Source organism: Phaenicophaeus curvirostris, chromosome 5 (genome assembly GCF_032191515.1).
Source record: "Phaenicophaeus curvirostris isolate KB17595 chromosome 5, BPBGC_Pcur_1.0, whole genome shotgun sequence".
In the NCBI taxonomy this organism is placed as follows: Eukaryota; Metazoa; Chordata; class Aves; order Cuculiformes; family Cuculidae; genus Phaenicophaeus; species Phaenicophaeus curvirostris.
Genome location: NC_091396.1, coordinates 30,512,434 through 30,530,833, shown reverse-complemented (window position 1 = coordinate 30,530,833; position 18,400 = coordinate 30,512,434). Strand labels below are relative to the sequence as shown.

At 43.2% G+C, this 18,400-nt stretch overlaps 1 protein-coding gene across 1 annotated transcript in view; it reads right to left on the bottom strand.

The window, feature by feature from the left end:
* Positions 1–1,462: 1,462 nt before the first annotated feature.
* MIDEAS (mitotic deacetylase associated SANT domain protein) overlaps positions 1,463–18,400 on the bottom strand; it is a 62,144-nt gene continuing 45,206 nt past the window's right edge. Inside the window, exons 6-13 of the mRNA XM_069858159.1 lie at positions 10,567–10,709; positions 9,717–9,820; positions 8,241–8,316; positions 7,011–7,099; positions 5,757–5,906; positions 5,379–5,552; positions 4,770–4,969; positions 1,463–3,416 (exon numbers count right to left, since the gene is read on the bottom strand). Coding sequence (XP_069714260.1) covers positions 3,203–3,416; positions 4,770–4,969; positions 5,379–5,552; positions 5,757–5,906; positions 7,011–7,099; positions 8,241–8,316; positions 9,717–9,820; positions 10,567–10,709 — 1,150 coding nt within the window. The 3' untranslated portion in view covers positions 1,463–3,202. The remainder of the gene's footprint in view (positions 3,417–4,769; positions 4,970–5,378; positions 5,553–5,756; positions 5,907–7,010; positions 7,100–8,240; positions 8,317–9,716; positions 9,821–10,566; positions 10,710–18,400) is intronic.

The following is an 18,400-nucleotide window of genomic DNA, read 5'->3' as shown; positions in this document are numbered from 1 at the left end:
ATCATAGAGTTTTGAAATGGACATACCAACACAACAGAATTTTAAAAAAAAATCGCAATTGGAACAAATGAACACCATGGTGCAGTAAAAAGCCACTTGAGTATTTTTTCCCCTACTAATAGCAGTAACAGGATTCATTCCAGATTAGACAAAATCAGTTCAAGCACTTTGTCCACAGCAACTGGGGGTTGACCGGTTTGTTTTTTTAAAACAGTTCTCTGCCAACTTTTGCTAGTAGGCAGGATCTGACTCAGATGCAGTATCAACTCCAAAATGATAAGCAAGTGAGCAGCAGGTTTGGTTTTGCTTGCTTGTTTTGGAACAGGACACTCAGAAGAGCATGCTTATTTATTACCATGACAGAAAAAAGGTCTTCTGGTGGCTACTAGCAATACAGTAAACACGCTCAGAAACACTTCCATTTGATGCCACTTACTGGAACATTTGCCTGATCTGGGTCAGCCATGCTAACCCACAGCTGTTTGCTTTTTCCTAAGAATCTGCTCCTGATCACTGTTGGAAACAAGACCTGGAGCCAGACAGGGCTTTAGTTTGTCCCAATATGAAGAACCTGTATTTTTTTTCCCTAAGGGATTACAAACTGATTGATTTTGCACTGTTTTAGCAAGAACAGAGAAAGCATTTGCCTAGGACAGTTTGATTAACCTCAAATTTAATCAGATCCTCCTCTCCAATCTCAAAAAAATCTCTTCATTTTTGCCATGTTTCTCAAGGTATGCCAGGTTCGTGTCAGTCTCCAGTTCTTTGTTGTGTTTCCAGGCCCTCCCAGTCTCTCTTAAGTAACTGTAAACCGTTCTAGTGCTGCAACACTGGTATCCCAGGCAAATACATACAATTACAACAGTATAGCACTATCTGTATTACTTTAACAGGCTCTCCTTGTTTCTGAACTGTAGCTCTGCACTTCAAGAACTGCAAACTACTGGTAACTTCCCAGAAACATACTTCAGAACTTTAATTGCATCATTGCTTTTTACTGGAATTAATCTTAGTACTACAAGTACCACGAGGTCCAGCTCCTTCACCTACTGTCTGTCCTGGCACAGTGTGGTAAAGCTTCTGTTCTCTCTAAGGGCCCTGGGATAATGGGAGACAAGCATTTTCTCCAATTTACAAAAGCTAAAAAATAACAATCAACATTGAAACTCTTAATAGGAAAACTGTTCTGCTAAAGCGTCTTTTTAAATATTAGTAACTTTCGGTTCTTTGCAGTTTCTGAATGATTTTAACAGTTCATGATACGCCATCTGCTTCCACAGCTTAGTCAGTCAACAAGACCCATGCGTGTAGGGACACTGAAGAGTTCTCCAAATGCTAAAGGAAACCTTACTTTGGCAGGAATGAAAACTACAACCTTGGCAGGAAATTGAACACTTAAAGGCAAAAGTGTCGACGCTGAAAAAAGTGCAGTCCTTAATGATGATACTCCTCCTCATTTCACAAGAGTAGTAAGTGTCCCTGCTAGTAAGAAGAAGGATTCTATCCAAAGGGATATATGTGTCAAAGCAAACACGGTACACAGACTCCCAGACAGAGAGTGAAGCAATCATGGTTGCATAAAACCACAGGGCAGGAAAGAAACTGCCAGATGGCACGCTGGAGTTAAAGCCACCTTCCACAGTGAACCTGGAATTTCTCTAGCAGCTTGGAGGGTCAAGATTTAAAACCAAAAACAAACAAAACAAAATGAAACAAAAACCCCAAAGAAACAAAACTAGACAGTCAGGAACACTCCTCTAGAATCCCTGCTAGGGAATGTAGGAGCAATCAGCTCCTTTGGCATCACACCACTGGGGCAGAACCCAGGAAGCTGGGAGATCAGCGCTGTTTCTGAGCCCTGGCTGGAGAGAGGGACCTGGGAATCTGGGTACACCTGACCAGCTGTGAAGCACGAGGAAGCGATCCAACTCTTTACATCTTAATAAAATAATTTTTTACTACTTCTTAACTCTCTCCCCAGCAGGCTTTTGGTGGCTAGACTTTTTGGGCTATTAGCATGTGTCAGTTCTTGGAGGAAGAGTGAGCCTTTCAACAAAAGGCAAGGCTCGCAGCGTGACAACACAGCAGGCAATGCTGTCCAGCCACTGGTATGAGTGACAAACTCCTCCTGCACATATGCACTGACAGGAAGTATTTGGGAAACTCGGGCCTGATCATACAAGCTATTGTTGATGGCAATTTCAAGGAATAAATGAGGGCTGCCACAGGAAAGAAACAGATGTGTTGAGAGGTAAGAGCCATTCACAGAGGGATCGCCGCTGGAGAGCCCATTTCTCCTGTCTCTGAGGCGCGCACAATCCAGGGCACAAGAAGGTCTTGGTTCATTTGCATAACAAACTTTCTCCCATTTATGCAAAGTATAAACCAGCAGTTTTCATTTCAAATTGCACTTGTGAAGCCCAGATTACTTTCCATTAAGTTAATCAAAGGCAGACAGTTTTGTTTTCCAAGATGAGGAAACCCGCAAGGCCTATGGCTACTCTAATCCCACAGGATATCTTTATATCCATTGCTGCATTCTTAATAGCATAAAAGAAAACACCTCAGGCTTCCTTTTGAAAAACTTCCTCTCCAAAGGAAGAAGAGAGTCTTGCTCATCCCACTTCTCATTTTTGTGAAGCAGATGCCAAAAGTGCACGCTATCTTTCCACAAAACTCGTTGGCTGCCTGAATAAATGCTCAGAAAGGCAGGAAAGCATAACAGGAAGGAGAACTTGTCGAGAAGGCAAACATCTAGAAATCACCAGTGTCACAGTAACTGGATACACTTTATCTCAGAGCAGAGCATCATGACTGTCCAGCTCCAGCCTGGAAACCTTTATATCCAAGAGTCCTGTTATCATGATTCCTGAACAAGCACAAAAAGAAAGGTCTGACTGACCTGAGAGAGAACTTATTTCCACTGCAGGTGACATTGTTCTATTAGGTACCTCAGATACTATAAATAGAATAGAAATCTTATTTGCTTAATAAAAAAATCCATATTGAAACAAATCTTTCCATCCAGCATTCCAGCTTGGTCAGTACTGGCAAGGTGAAGTGGAACATGCAGCACAAGGAAATGGCAGCACTGAAACTAAGACCCGATGGTTCAGGTCAGAAAAACACAAGCAAAGGAAGCAAGACTACCAAGAGGGAGGTTGGGTCCAGCCTTACCGCTCCCTCCATTTCTGGTTTACTGCTATATTTCTCCATCTTCATCTGAGCTTGTACTGCTGCTTCCATTGCTGCTGCTCCTGCTCTCGCTGCTCTCTTCCTGCTGAGCCTGGCTGTGAGCTGCTGCCGCCTCTGCTGCTGCTGCCTCTCTCTCTTGCTGCTTCAGTGCAGCTGCCTTCTTCTCCTGCTCTGCATGGCTTTTCATGTGAGCACTGCGGCTCTTCACCTTGTAGAACACCCTGAGGAAGCACACATGGACATTAGCATCAGTCTCTTGTACAGCCTCCTTCAGTAATTCCCCAAAAGAGCTTCTGCCGCTCCAGCCTCAAGTTTCTGAGCTTTGGCACAGGAACTCATGGTGGCATCACAATAGAGCATCTACACCAAACACCACTTCGGGCAGGGTGTGTGCCAGCACCAGGTGAAGTGCCAGCAAGAGATCCAGAGCATGCTCAAGCCACTCACTTCATTTCGTAATACAGCCATTTCCTCTCATCTCTCATTCATCTAGTATGTAGATGCTGCTTAACACAAAAGGGCCCTCTATTTTAGACATTCCCCCTATGGTGCAAAAATAAAATAAACATGGAGGTGAACGATGGGCAAATGCTACTCCTGAGTCTTGTCTGCACAGCTAGAAATACTTGAGCTATTTCCTCCTAACTTGGCACTTCTATAATCTATTCCTCCATCACTTGCTATTAACTATTTGGCTTTGGGGCACCAAATGACACGAAACAGGCTTAGACACCATTAGGAATCCTTGACTGCTTCTCCTTTGTCAGTTACCAGGACTAAATCCCAGTTGCCCCACTTCTCACAGCACTGCCCTTTCCAGTGCTGCGTGCTCCCTGAGGTCACGGGGACACAGCTTGGCTGGGCCACCGAAGGTCCCGCGACAGCGGGAATCTGTCAGCTAGATGGAATTGCATTTTCTTGTCATCCCTTAGCTTGGTGCCTTTTTTAAATATAGGGATAACTACTGGAATTACAAGACATGCTGTTGTTTTAAGAGTGAGCCATTTATATAAGGAACTAATTTTTCTCGACATTTACAAATCTGTTGGCAAAAAACCTACAGAAATTCCTAGCATTGTGTGAGGAAAGAGAAATACATTTTACAGACACAAATGATGGGTGCAAATTTAATGGCATGAACTGTGTATGCACTGGCCTAATACCACAATGGCAGTGCCTTGTATTTCTACACGACTATTCCTAAGTAAGTCTTTACCATGTTCTTAATATGTGGTCTAGCAAATACACAGAAATTATTGTCACACAAACATAAGCATTACAGAGGGGCAATACGACAGCTGTTTGAAAATGCAGCTTAACACCAAATGCTGCACACAGCTGGTGCCTCATTCTGTTTGAGCAAAGCCAGGAAATTATCCAAGCAGTAGTATCTTAATAGCAATATATGTAAAAAACTCTAATTACCCAACTACTATTTATAAGTAAGTCATTAAAATTATTGGCAATGTCTCTGGCCTACACAGGCAGAAAGAAAGATCACTTGAGAACAAGCTTTCACAGGAGATGCCCTACTGCAATTCTGTGACTATTGCTGGAGGTTGAGTTGCTCTTACCTGCCACATTTTTTACATGGAAATGTGTTGTCAGTGTTCTGAGTTTTACTGGTAGGGTCTGATTTTATCTTCTGTTTCCGCCGTCTTCTCTGCACTGGTGCAGTAATAGGCTTTTGTGGCTTCACTGTCATCTCCTTTGGCTTCCTTCCAATTCTGCCTGGGACCGTTGCCTCTTGACTCCCCATACTGGCATGACTGGGCTTTAGAGACAGGGAAACAGTTAAGGCAAACTGAAACTTAAACCCACCACCAGAAGGAAGACAATGGCTGAGCTCCTCTGCTTCATTTATGCCAGACCAAACATTTATTTAACAAGAAAGTCTTCAGGATATTTTCAGGCCATTTCTCTTTACGGTCCTATGTGTGCCCCAACCACAAAGAACTATACTGTATTTCTTTTTCCCCCTCTTACTCATCTCAGTTCTCCCACCACAGTATGGTTGCTAGCAATACACTAAGCTACCTCAGCCCACTAAGCTACCTCAGCCCAGTCTCTTGCACTGGGAGAAGTTAGAGGTGGAAACTTTTTACACCTGGAACTGTCCACCTAGTATTTTCTAAACTTGTTGAAGAGTGCAGGCGGTACAGAAAGCACAATGTGCCACTTACTATTATACCATCTTGTAGTGTCTGTTCATCTTTGAGAGGAAACACACTCTTTCTGTTATCCATCCCTTCCTCTGCCTCCTCTTCTTCCTCCTCCTCTTCCTCCTCCTCATGCCCCTGTTCTTCACTGTAAACATCCCTTCTGGGAGGAAGAACACGTGCAAACCTATGGGAACTCTTTATCAGAAAAAAGAAGAACCGTTAATTTTGGATCTATAAGTAAAGGTTATTATGTGACACAGGACGCAAATTCATGAGACTGGACTCCTCCACACTGGCCAGATTGTCTCACTTGTTGGTAAAATTGAAAGTAGAAACAACAAACAAAATTCAGACTTCACACCACAGCCCGAAAGAGGTCAGAGAAATTTAGGAAGTTACCTTGATGTCAACTTCAGCTTCATCTTTCATAGACTTCACATTAGTAACATCAATGTCCCCAAAGATTAAGGTCCCATTCCGACCAATTTTCACCTGTTTCTTGTATGTGTAGTAGAATTCCACACACTGAGCCACTGTTTTGGTTTTTATCTGGTGTTGGAAAAACATTTAAGTCCAATGGATTACATGATTTTAAAAAGGCTTATAAATAATTACTAAAGGTGCAATAAATACACTTCGTATTTTTCTTTCTCCAATGGTCTCCATTCCACAGCTACTGTTAAATTTTTCTTTTCTGCGTCATATTCACCCATCCCACAGGCCAGCCACTATTGTCACTGTTATTCACCAAGAACTACAGGACCAACTTTCCAAGGAAAAGCCAGTCAATGTACAAGTGACAGAACCTGGCACCTTTTATCCCCCAAAACATTCCAACTGAGCTGTCAGGCTTGAGAGCAGCCTTTCAGTTTTATGGGGGAGCTTTACTTTCCAGCAGCACTTCAGAGAAGACCAGACCAGAACATCGATCCAATAATGAAAAAGAAGGTTTGCAGTCCTTTCCAATTTCAGCCACGTGCATTTCATACACTTACGGAGGCAGACAGTTCTCAGCACAGACCTTTGACTGTCTCTATATGCTCCATTAGTGATTTTTCAGGAAGTTTTGGAATATATTCTTAGCTTCCAGGCTTTTGCAACTTTAATACCTTCTGGGAATTTATTCAGGAACTATGTATGCAGCTCTTGGTTTTGCACTCTCCTTCAGTTATTTCCCCCCTACTGAAGTGTCATGAAAACAGATGGGAATGATCATTTTTACTATCATTGACACAGAAAACTGTTAAAGAGAGATCCTAAAGGATGCATCATTCACATATCCTTCTTTGGTCATTTTCATCAGTAGCAAGGATGCGTTTCTATTTCATTTCATAAACAAGCCATTTAAGTCATGCTGGAATATTACCAGCATTCTATAAATATGCCCTGTAGAAGTGAGATTTGTAGTGTGAACTCCTGGGAGTAATGCAGCAAGTACAAGGATTAAGTAAACAGCAGCAGCAAAACAACAGCTACCATTCTAACAACGATTTTATGCTTTACCGGATGGTACAATGTCTCTGAAATCTTCTGAGTGCAGGACTTCATGCTATTACTGAGGTTCCAGAAAAATCAAGACTGAAATCCCTGTATTAAATGCTCAAGTATGTAAGAATGTATCATTTGTGTCATTAAAAAAAATAAGGAACTTACAAGCTTTTGGACCAAGAAAAAGTCTTTCTTGTAGATTGCGATGCCTTTGTTAAAAAGTTTTTTTTCAGCAACTTTCCACTTGTCTGATCCTGCAGGAAAAAGAAGTTGTAACCAAAGCCCTTGAAATTTCAAATATTTACTCTTCTGCATACTACTTCTTCATGTGTAGCTTAATTAAGACCAATACACACATGCTAGGGTCCCATCACACCTAATCCAGCGTAACTGCAGACTGCTGCTACCTTCACCCTACAGCTCCACTTCAGCCCTCCGCTCATCACTTGCTTTGTGTTAGATCTAGTACTCATCACTACAGGTTAACTCAGTTCACCTTGAAAAAATTAGAAGAACTAAGATGTTTTCCAACAAAACAGCAAGGGGAACAAACACACTTTCTAGTGGCCCAATCATTAGCTTTTCTCCAAGGGAAGTGGTAGGGGATGAGAATAGGATCTTCTCTTTCAGAAGAAATCCACTGTACTTGATTTATTACATCTCAAATACTCATACTGCCCTAGTAGCCTTGCCTCTAATAATAAACGCATTTTGGAATCTCCTCCTGCCTTATGGATATGACTCAAGTAATATTTTCCAAATATTACAGTGGGAGTGCGTATTATGTAATTTCTATGCTTTCTGTCACCATTAGATGTCTCTCTACCACCTTAATCCAGGTCTTTCAGGTGGCTAGGGTCATGCTAGATCACTGAAGTTAACCTTACACAGGCAACTATTTTCTAATTAGTTACAAGACTACAAGGGCAGTTTACGGCATTTAAATTTTGCACAAAAATTGACAGGCATCAATAGTTGGCTGAGCTTTCTTCAGCAAGCTTGAAAACTCCTATAAAACAACCTCTTAACTCCATCCTGGAAATTAATGCTACAGAGTCTGTGGTTGTGAGGTTACTACAGCCTTATTTTTAGCTACTAGCTATCCTTCCTCGTTCTCTGTGGCTTAGTGTAAAGAATCACATTCTCTTTTCACCATAAAGGAAATCAAAACATACATATATGTAAGTATACACATGCTCGAATAGATGCAGCATTTCTTATATTATAGGTATCATAATTTGCACAGGCAAAATTCCTGGTAAGTCATCATCTGATTTACCAGAGAGAAGTGGTCTTTTCAGCTCATTTTAATGTTAAGGAGTTCCCCCAAATAATAGAAAGTTAGAAGAATTCCTTTATGATAAACAAACAACAAAGTTATTGTGGTTATCAAACCTGTGTAATGATAATCTGCCAGAGGGTGGGTAGGCGATCGTACTGGTGTCTTCAGTAGCAGTTTGGTCAAAGCTTCCTACGATAAACACAAATAAAATTATTATCTTGGTGTTCGGGCTATTTAAAACAAAGATGAGGTAACTGTTAATCCTGAACTAGGATTAACAGATCCTTGCTAGGAATCTGGCAAGCTAATTGAATAGAACCACAGCACAGTTTAACATTTGGGATAGAGACGACTTTAAAATCACTGCCCACTGAGTCTTGGGTACCACCGGTGACTGGTAAGCTATCAGCAGCTCTTCATTTCTTTGCGAATGCACACTGACACTTTCCAATACAACAACCACAGTACTAGAAATTGACTCCATAGACAGAGACTATACCGCAGTTTCCTCACATTAACTGAAGGCCTAAGTTACACACTTGCATTCAAAAACCCTGCCCTAAATGATGCCTGTCTTAAACATCCAAGTCATAATTATCTTATGCCACTTAACAATATTTCAAAGTAAAAGAAAGCAGTCGTGTGACTGAAAGATTCCACGAAGAACCTCTTAAGCTGCTTTTTACTTGGCATTTAAACTGCAAGTACTTTCAAAGTTAGCAGGAAGGAAAGAACACAATGATTCCATTAGCAGTTTAAACCACCTTAGCCATAAGGTTCTTGCTTCCAGGGCCAGCCCTTGCTCCTCGCTGATGCCAGCAACAGCCATCACAACGGTGGGCTGGTTCTAGGAACTCATCTAGAGGAAACCCAACACATACACAGAAAAGAGATTACTTCTTATTTGCTCTCTTCTGCAATGTAGGTCAATAGAGTCTCACAAATGTTGGTGCTGGCACACTCTAAGGGATGGGAAACAAGCAACCCCGCAAAAGTGTGGGGTACTCCTCCTGACCACAGGGCTGATTTCTGCCAGGTTAAATCATAAAGCTATAAAAGAACAATGACCTTTGTCCCATATGCTCTGCTCTTTGATACTGCCTCCCAGGGGTGTCACAGGACATTTATGAAAGCGTATCATGTCTTACATTTCTGGTACAAAACTAGCGGCACAACTTTTTAAAAGATACGCACAGAAAAGTTAAATGGATTTGCCAAAAGTAAGATGAGTAAGACACGGCACTTTTAAAAGTCTAAGCTTCAGCCTTAGTCTGTTATTCTTCCTTCCAACATAGTCATCTTCCCAAGAAGACAACATTTAAGACTCATATAGCAGTCGCAGCTCAGTCACCCTAGTAGACTGCCTGTTTGCATGTCTAAGTTGGAAACATGCAAGACAGTAAGTGAACACGGCACTGTACATTGGGCAGAACCCACTTTAGAGACAGCAACATCTCCAATGGACACTAAACTACGGGAGCCAAACACATTGGGAGGAGTTTGCAAGGCTGTCCGATTGTAAGTGACAGGTTACCTGGCCTTCATTAACATCTCTGACCACATCAAGGTAAAAAGCTGAGAAGACTCACCAGAATGCTTCCCTTTGCTTCGTGTAAGAAATGTAGCGCCAGCTCCTGGTTGGTTCCACCCCCAGGAAAAATGCTTGAGGAGGCAGCAGCTAGCAGGTTTTCCACTATTTCCACAGAGGTACCAAACAAATTCAGATAAGATTAAAATGGAGTTTCCTACAGGATTTGCATTGTTAATTAGCTCTTTTGAAGCAAATTTAGATATAACAGAAAGTAAGACCCTCAGAGAAGTTGAGCATCCTTGCAAATTTATCTGGGTCAAATTTGGGCACAAATGCTCATCACACTGCAAGATGACACAACATTACTCTGCATGCAGGACTACGTACACATGGGAGTTTCTTGCAAATCTCCTCCTTCCTATAGCATTTTCCCCTTGTCCTTCATCTCAGAGATTTCCTTAATTCCTCCTTTACTGTAATGTGAATTTTGATTTCGCAATACCCTGATTTCTCTTTCATCAAACAGATTTCTTCAAAGCTAATCCACCTCCTCTTCCCTTCAGGATTTATACATACCACAGCCCACGTACACCAACAGCAGACAGCTCCCCAAGTCTAGATGTAGCTGCCACAACTGCTTCCTCATACTGACTTCTGTCTACAACTTGATTCTTCCAGAATACTACTATGTCTAGAATATCCCTTAAAAACACAGAAGTTGTGTGCATGTGGCTTTCAAATGTTAACAAAGCAAAGAAAGCTTCACTTAAAACTGTTTACGGACACTCAAACATGTCACTTGACTGGCAGGTTTGAAAGATTTTGAATTATGTCTACAGTAGATATGCAGTTATCCTTAGTGCAAGTGTGACAATTCAATCCCATTTTCTAGCCTTCCACATTCTTACCATTCTCTTGGGTGACTTTGTTGGTTTCCAGGTCGCCCCAAGGCTGCCACACCAGCTCTGCTTTATGTTCATCAACTGCTGCCAGAGATCTGTCCTGGAGTGATGGGATTTCTGCTTGAAAGCGAGCTCCTACGTTTATTCGCCTGCAGAAAACGTAGCAACTAACCATCAGGCCCCCTTTACTATACCCAGAAAGTCTCCATCTGTGCTAAGAGCACTAATTATGAAGAAACTGAAATGCAATAGGCTCTTGAGTATAACATAAGCAGCTTTCAGGTGTTGTAGGTTATATAAATAAACATGACTCAAAAGGTGAGAAGTTTTAAGTCCATTATCAGTCTCCATTCTTTATCAACAACGGTTGGAATCATATTTAAGTTAGGAACTCCTAACAACTGCTCAAAGAAAAGTTATTAGCTTTCAATAATCATCACTTTTTGAGAGGCTGTCTGTCACACGGAATTCTTCTATGGCAAGCTTGCTCCTCATCCATAAGATAGGTGAGCCTTTTTTAGTATTAACACTTTGTCAGCCATAACTACAGAATCACAGCATTATTTAGTCTCCAGAAGTCCTTTTCAACCTACCTGGTCCTATTCCTCACTAAAAGCAGGATCAATCCTTTATGATCTCGGCACAAGCTAGTATATTCTAGAAACTATTTCTAAAAACTGAAACCAAAAATATATGACAATGAAAGCTGTATTGCTCATTCCATGTCAAAACCAAATCCCATTCTTTAGTAACGATCCCATACTTTTAGATTCTGAATTAGCAGACAGATTTTTCACAACATGAAAACAACTTGCTTTAAGTCAAGTGAACAGCCATGGAGTTTCTACTCTGTACTAGCAAATAGGATTTTCATAGAATCATAAGGTTGGAAGAGACCCACCAGATCGAGTCCAACCATTCCCACCAATCTCTAAACCATGCCCCTCAGTAAAAAACCTTGCTACAAAACCTTGCAATTAGATAGACATTCATTTTGTACAAGTCAATAGGTAAGAATCGCTGTGGAAAAACTGCTCTACCAGATTTGGGGGCCTGGAAGTCTACAACAACAGCACAGCAAGTAGCAAGAACATGGATGCCCTTTGTCATTGCTCTACATCTATTATTTAGTGGCAAAATACAGACACACATCACTAGCTATACAAACTCAGTGTAAAACATGCTAGATAAGTCCAAGGACAATTTTCTAAGTAATATAGCAACTACGTATGTAACTTAGAGGTCCAGAGCAGAGGACAAAAGAAAAGTCCCAACAAAGCTAGGAAAAAGACCCTGCGGAAAACCAAGATATTTGACGACAGCTGCTGCTCAGACCACTTAGAATATAACAAAATCTCCTATTCTGAAATAGGATAGCCTTGCTTATTGCAAAAATCTTCCTCTTTCAGATGTCAGTCAACTAGCACCATACTTGTAGTTCCTGAAGTAGTAAAGGATGGAGAAATAAGCTCTTTTTTTGAAAGGGTAGATCAGGTGGTGCCCACAAGATGATTAAGCTCCGAAGTTGCTTCATTAGAAAAAGGTAAAACTGCCTGCACAGGCAAGGTTTCCTATAATTCTCAAGCCTTGGCTTGGTTCCCTCTCAGCCTGAGGGGAAACAGAAATAACAAAGAAAAAGGCACAATCCAGTAAAAATAAAGAATAGTAACAAAAACATGCGAGAAATGCCAGCCTCCAGACTTTTCAGGTCCTTTGCTGTCCAGAAGTGACACACAGTTGTCTATGAGGAAAGCAAGGGTCTAGAAAAGGTGTAGAGAGGCCTTGAAACAACACATACAACCCATACAAAAACCCATAGAGATGCTAGCAAGTGTTCCAACAGGATGCTTTGAAGTCCTATGGCATCAGAGAAGACTATGATATTAGAGGGAAGGAAAAGGATTATGGAAGAGGAAGAAGAAAACACCTTCATTCCCTTTTTTCTGCCTAATTCATCACTTGGCCATTATCAGTAAGCATCTGCATCATGAGATGTCATGAGTTGGAAAAGCCTGCATTTGAAACAAAAGGCTGACTTCAAACACACATAAAAATAGCTTTTACAAACCACTTATTTTGCATCTGTAGCAGATCTAGATTTGCTTCTTCATTCTTGATGAGAATGGTTTACAACTGATGAGTGCAAAAATGAAGAGATGCAGAATATAACTACCTCACACACTTGTTCTGACTTCAACCACCCATTCAGCAGCATCTTGACATTGACAGGGTGGGATTCCTTACTTAGACAAGCAGAACCTGCTAGATGCACAGACTGATGCTAAGTTCCTTCCATTAGGCGATGACAAGATGACATCCAGCATGACAGATGGTAGCCAGAAAGTATTAGACAGGCTGCCACATACGATTAATACCTGGCTCCGAGCCTGGTGCGAGGAGAGGGGCTTTGGTTTTTTTGATCATGGGGGGGCTCATGCACCCCCAGGCTTTCTCGCTAAGGGCGGGACACATGGGTCTCCTAGGGGGGCTAAAGCCCTTGCCAGAAACCTAGCCAAGCTCATAAATCGAGCTTTAAACTAGATGTGAAGGGGGAGGGGGTTGAGCCCAGGCTAGACAGGAATGAGCCTGGATGTGGGGAATTGGTGATTGGGAGAGGGTGCGCGGGCGAGGACCACCAGTACCTCACCGCACAAAAAGTGGGGGAGAACACACCTCGGGGTGTTAAGGGAGATGCAGGCACTCTGGTGTCAACTGATCCAGTTACCAGGCAGTTGGGAACGAACCCTGTTCCCTCTAGGAGGGCTGAAGGCTCGGCAGCTCAGCTGAAGTGCATTTACACCAATGCACGCAGCATGGGAAATAAGAAGGAAGAGCTGGAAGCTGTCGTAGGGCAAGGGGCCTATGATGTTGTTGCCATCACGGAAACGTGGTGGGACGACTCATATAACTGGAGTACGACTATGGTGGGGTATAAGCTTTTCAGGCGGGACAGGAAGGGTAGGAGAGGAGGTGGGGTAGCCCTCTTTGTAAGGGAGGACTTGGACATCACTGAGATGGATTGTGGAGATGAGGAGGTTGAGTGCCTGCCGGTCAAAATCAGAGGAGCCCACCAGAAGGTAGATTTTGTGATGGGAGTCTGTTACAGACCACCCAACCAAGGAGAAGCAGCTGATGAGCTCTTCTATAAACAGCTGGGGTTAATCTCTAGATCGATGCCTCTCGTTCTGGTGGGAGACTTCAATCTGCCTGATATCTGCTGGGTGTACAACACAGCAGAAAGGAAGCAGTCTAGGAGGTTCCTGGAGTGCGTGGGAGATAACTTCCTTGCACAGTTGGTGAATGAACCAACCAGGGAAGGTGCCCTCCTGGACCTCCTGTTGGTGAACAGAGAAGGCCTTGTAGGGGATGTGGCGGTAGGTGGACGCCTAGGACTAAGCGACCATGAGATTATAAAATTTTCTGTTCTAGGTGAAGTGAAGAGGGTGGTTAGCAAGACGGTAACATTAAATTTCCAGAGGGCTGACTTTGATCTCTTCAGCAGGCTGGTTGGTGAAGTCTCATGGGAGACAGTACTCAAGGGCAAGGGAGCCCAGGAGGGCTGGGAGCTCTTCAAAGGGGTGGTCCTAGCAGCTCAGGAGAAAGCCATCCCCGTGGTCCGGAAAAAAAGCCGGCAGGGGAGAAAGCCAGCTTGGTTGAATAGAGAGATCTTGAGGGATATCAAGAAGAAAAGAAATGTTTATGGCCTCTGGAAGAAGGGACAGGCCTCTTGGGTGGACTACAGGAGGGAAGTGAGATTGTGTAGGGAAAAAATCAGAAGGGCTAAGGCTCAGCTAGAAATTGGATTGGCCAAGTCAGTGAAAGATAACAAAAAATCTTTCTACAAATATATAAATAATAAAAGGCGGACTAGGGAGACCATACAGTCCCTATTGGACACAGAAGGGACAACAGTAACAGGGGATGAGGAAAAGGCTGAGGTACTTAATGCCTTCTTTGCCTCAGTCTTTAGTCGTAAGGAGGGTCGTTCCGCCTGTGTACAAACCCAGGAGCTAGAGGAGCAGAATGAGGCTCCTGTGATCCAAGAGGAGGTGGTCAGAGCCTTGCTAGCCCGACTGGACAGTCACAAGTCTATGGGGCCGGACGGGATTCACCCTAGGGTACTGAAGGAGCTGGCGGATGTGCTGGCCAAACCCCTTTCCATCATCTTCCAACAGTCCTGGAAGACTGGGGAAGTCCCACTGGACTGGAGGCTGGCTGATGTTGTGCCCATCTACAAAAAGGGCCGCAGGGAGGACCCAGGAAACTACAGGCCTGTCAGTCTGACCTCAGTGCCAGGGAAAGTCATGGAACAGGTGATCTTGAGTGCTATCATGAAGCACATGCAAGAGAACCGGGTGATCAGGCCCAGTCAACATGGGTTCACAAAAGGCAGGTCTTGCCAGACTAACCTGATCGCCTTCTATGACAAAGTGACCCGGCTACTGGATGAGGGAAAGGCTGTGGATGTGGTCTTCCTGGACTTCAGCAAAGCCTTTGACACAGTTTCTCACAGCGTTCTGCTTGAGAAACTGTCAGCCTCTGGGCTGGACAGGCGCACACTCTCCTGGGTGGAAAACTGGTTGGATGGCCGGGCCCAGAGAGTGGTGGTAAATGGTGTGAAATCCAGCTGGAGGCCAGTGACAAGTGGGGTTCCCCAGGGCTCAGTGCTGGGTCCAGCCCTGTTCAATGTCTTCATCAATGACCTGGATGAAGGCATCGAATGCACCCTTAGCAAGTTTGCGGATGACACTAAGCTGGGTGGAAGTGTCGATCTGCTGGAGGGTCGGGAGGCTCTGCAAAGGGATCTGAACAGGCTGGACCGCTGGGCAGAGTCCAATGGCATGAGGTTTAACAAGGCCAAATGCCGGGTCCTGCACTTGGGGCACAACAACCCTATGCAGTGCTACAGACTGGGAGAAGTCTGTCTAGAAAGCTGCCTGGAGGAGAGGGACCTGGGGGTGTTGGTTGACAGCCGACTGAATATGAGCCAGCAGTGTGCCCAGGTGGCCAAGAAGGCCAATGGCATCTTGGCTTGTATCAGAAACGGCGTGACCAGCAGGTCCAGGGAGGTTATCCTCCCTCTGTACTCGGCACTGGTGAGACCGCTCCTCGAATACTGTGTTCAGTTCTGGGCCCCTCACCACAAGAAGGATGTTGAGGCTCTGGAGAGAGTACAGAGAAGAGCAACAAAGCTGGTGAAAGGGCTGGAGAACAGGCCTTATGAGGAGCGGCTGAGAGAGCTGGGGTTGTTTAGCCTGGAGAAGAGGAGGCTGAGGGGTGACCTCATTGCTCTCTACAACTACCTGAAAGGACGTTGTAGAGAGGAGGGTGCTGGCCTCTTCTCCCAAGTGACAGGGGACAGGACAAGAGGGAATGGCCTCAAGCTCCGACAGGGGAGGTTTAGGCTAGACGTTAGGAAAAAATTCTTTACAGAAAGGGTCATTGGGCACTGGAACAGGCTGCCCAGGGAGGTGGTTGAGTCACCTTCCCTGGAGGTGTTTAAGGCACGGGTGGATGAGGTGCTGAGGGATATGGTTTAGTGTTTGGTAGGAACGGTTGGACTCGGTGATCCGGTGGGTCTCTTCCAACCTGGTTATTCTGTGATTCTGTGTGATACTATCTTTCAAGTTCCCCACAACACTATCTCCAATACCTGTTGAAGGTAAAGTGACAGGGACATTACACATCTCACATCACATCTGTGGGCAGGTGAGACAGTTGAAAACATCCCATTCCTGACACTCATGGTTCCAACTGTTATAGGATCTGCTTCTCAAAAGTAGTTCAACTTCAAATGCACACTAAAAGTAAAACCTGCACCAAGAATGAAGAACTCCAAGAAAACCTCAAAGTTTGGCTTTGAGTGATTTACAGGTACACAGTCTATTAAAACTGTAACACTATATAGTTTTCTATTTCTCCTTCACCTGCCTTGATTATCTTCGACAGAAACACCACAATCTAGACCAAAAATAAAAAGCAAGGGATTTCATGCAAGACTGAGAAGACCACCTTGCTAAAAAAAACAAAGCAAACCAAACACCTTTGATAAGTCGTCCTTCCAGCACACTGCAGTGGTCCAAAGAATGTTAATGTGGAGTCTTCCACTCACTGTGATTAGTCGTGCTTATTGTTATGATACACATTTTCATAGCGGAGGAAAGAGTAGCAGATTCTGATCCACTCTAGAAGGGATGACTCACAGAAACTGACACTTCGCTATCAACTGGAAACACATAAAGAGTTTGTTGCTACACTGGAAAATTTTGGAGATTGTGCATCCCACGAAACAGACTGCTTTAGGAGTCTGTTTCTCCTGTGAGAAGGAGAGAGGAAATCGGAAAAGCTAGGTAAAAAACGTGGGCTTGAACAGCTATCAGAAGTTACTTTTGAAACTAAACATAGAATATTGCATCCCTAGGCTAGAAAAGTCAAGATCCAGGCCTTGTATCTGCGATGTCTAAGTAAAACTAGATTTCCACTGCAAGAGTAAGCTAACTTCCACTGCCCTGAGTAAACTGATCTAATTTGGCCAGCTCTAAGCAAGGGCTTGGACCAGATGATCTCCAGGAGTCAGTTCAAGCTATGTTATTCCATTATTCTTTACTGATGAAGCCTAGATTTCAGTACAGCAAAAGCTCTTGCCTGTAAGCACCAATGGTGCAGCCCTGGGACTCTCCAGTATGCAGCTGAGTGTGGTTAACATCCAGAATTGATGCTGCAACTGGAAAGAAAACACATCACAGCTATACTTGAGGCTGGCCGGATTAGGGGTGACTTCAAGACTTCGAAGCAACTGAACCACAAAAACAGCAGGACACGATCTGTGACACCAGCTGCCTATTGTAGTACCCCACAAACAGAAGAATTAAGCTTTGTTATCACATTTCCTATTCCAAATGTCTGCAATGACATGACCTTTTGAGAAGCATTCTCAACGAAGGGCACAACATTGGGAAATCACAGATTATAGTCAACTTCTGAGAGTCAAGACTACAAATCAAATTAAACATTATTTTCTTAAAAACATATTTTCTTAAAAACAAAACCAAAAGTGCTTCCTGCCATTATTTCCTTTGTAGAAGATATATCTACATAACTGACCACAGCAGTGCTGCACAAACTAGTTTCAGAGCAGCAAACTCATTACTTTGACAACAGGATGACACCAGTTTATTAATTCATCTTGGTAAAAGTTAAACCTATCTACCCGCATAAGCATCAGTAAGACCTGAGATGATAGCAAGACAACTCTTTGCACATAACTGCCTTTCCAGCAACAAATATGAAAAATTTTGCACATGACTAAACTAGCAGCTAACTTTATGTCATTAACTTCAGCAATTTAAACCAACAGACAGAACAACCAAAGATAACTGCACAATAGAGAGGTCAAAAATCAAGACCTGAGGGGAAACAAAAAAATATCTATTCAAGAAGAGGCTTTCTTGGATTGGCATGCAACCAGCCAACAACAAAAATATTACATCATTTTCAAAACAGATTTTAAAAAATATCAGCTGTGCTTATTTTCATGAATGGGCTCAGCCTGGAAGGGATTTGCAGAGGTGACAATAATCTGAGTTCATTCACAACTGCAATATTTGCTCAGGACAGCCTACTGCCAAATGCGCAGAAAAGTCAGCTTCAAATGGGAAGGCAGAATGGAAAAAAGATGAGGAAAAAAATAAATTGACAGCCAACACTCCAGTTAATTATTAACATATAAGTCATTTAGGAAGAAAAAGTAAAAGCAGCTTGGTATTTACTTGGGAAGAGTTTGAGTTAAATATTTCAAACAGGCTACGCTGCAGAGTTAGAGCAGAGAGATTCCTGACTG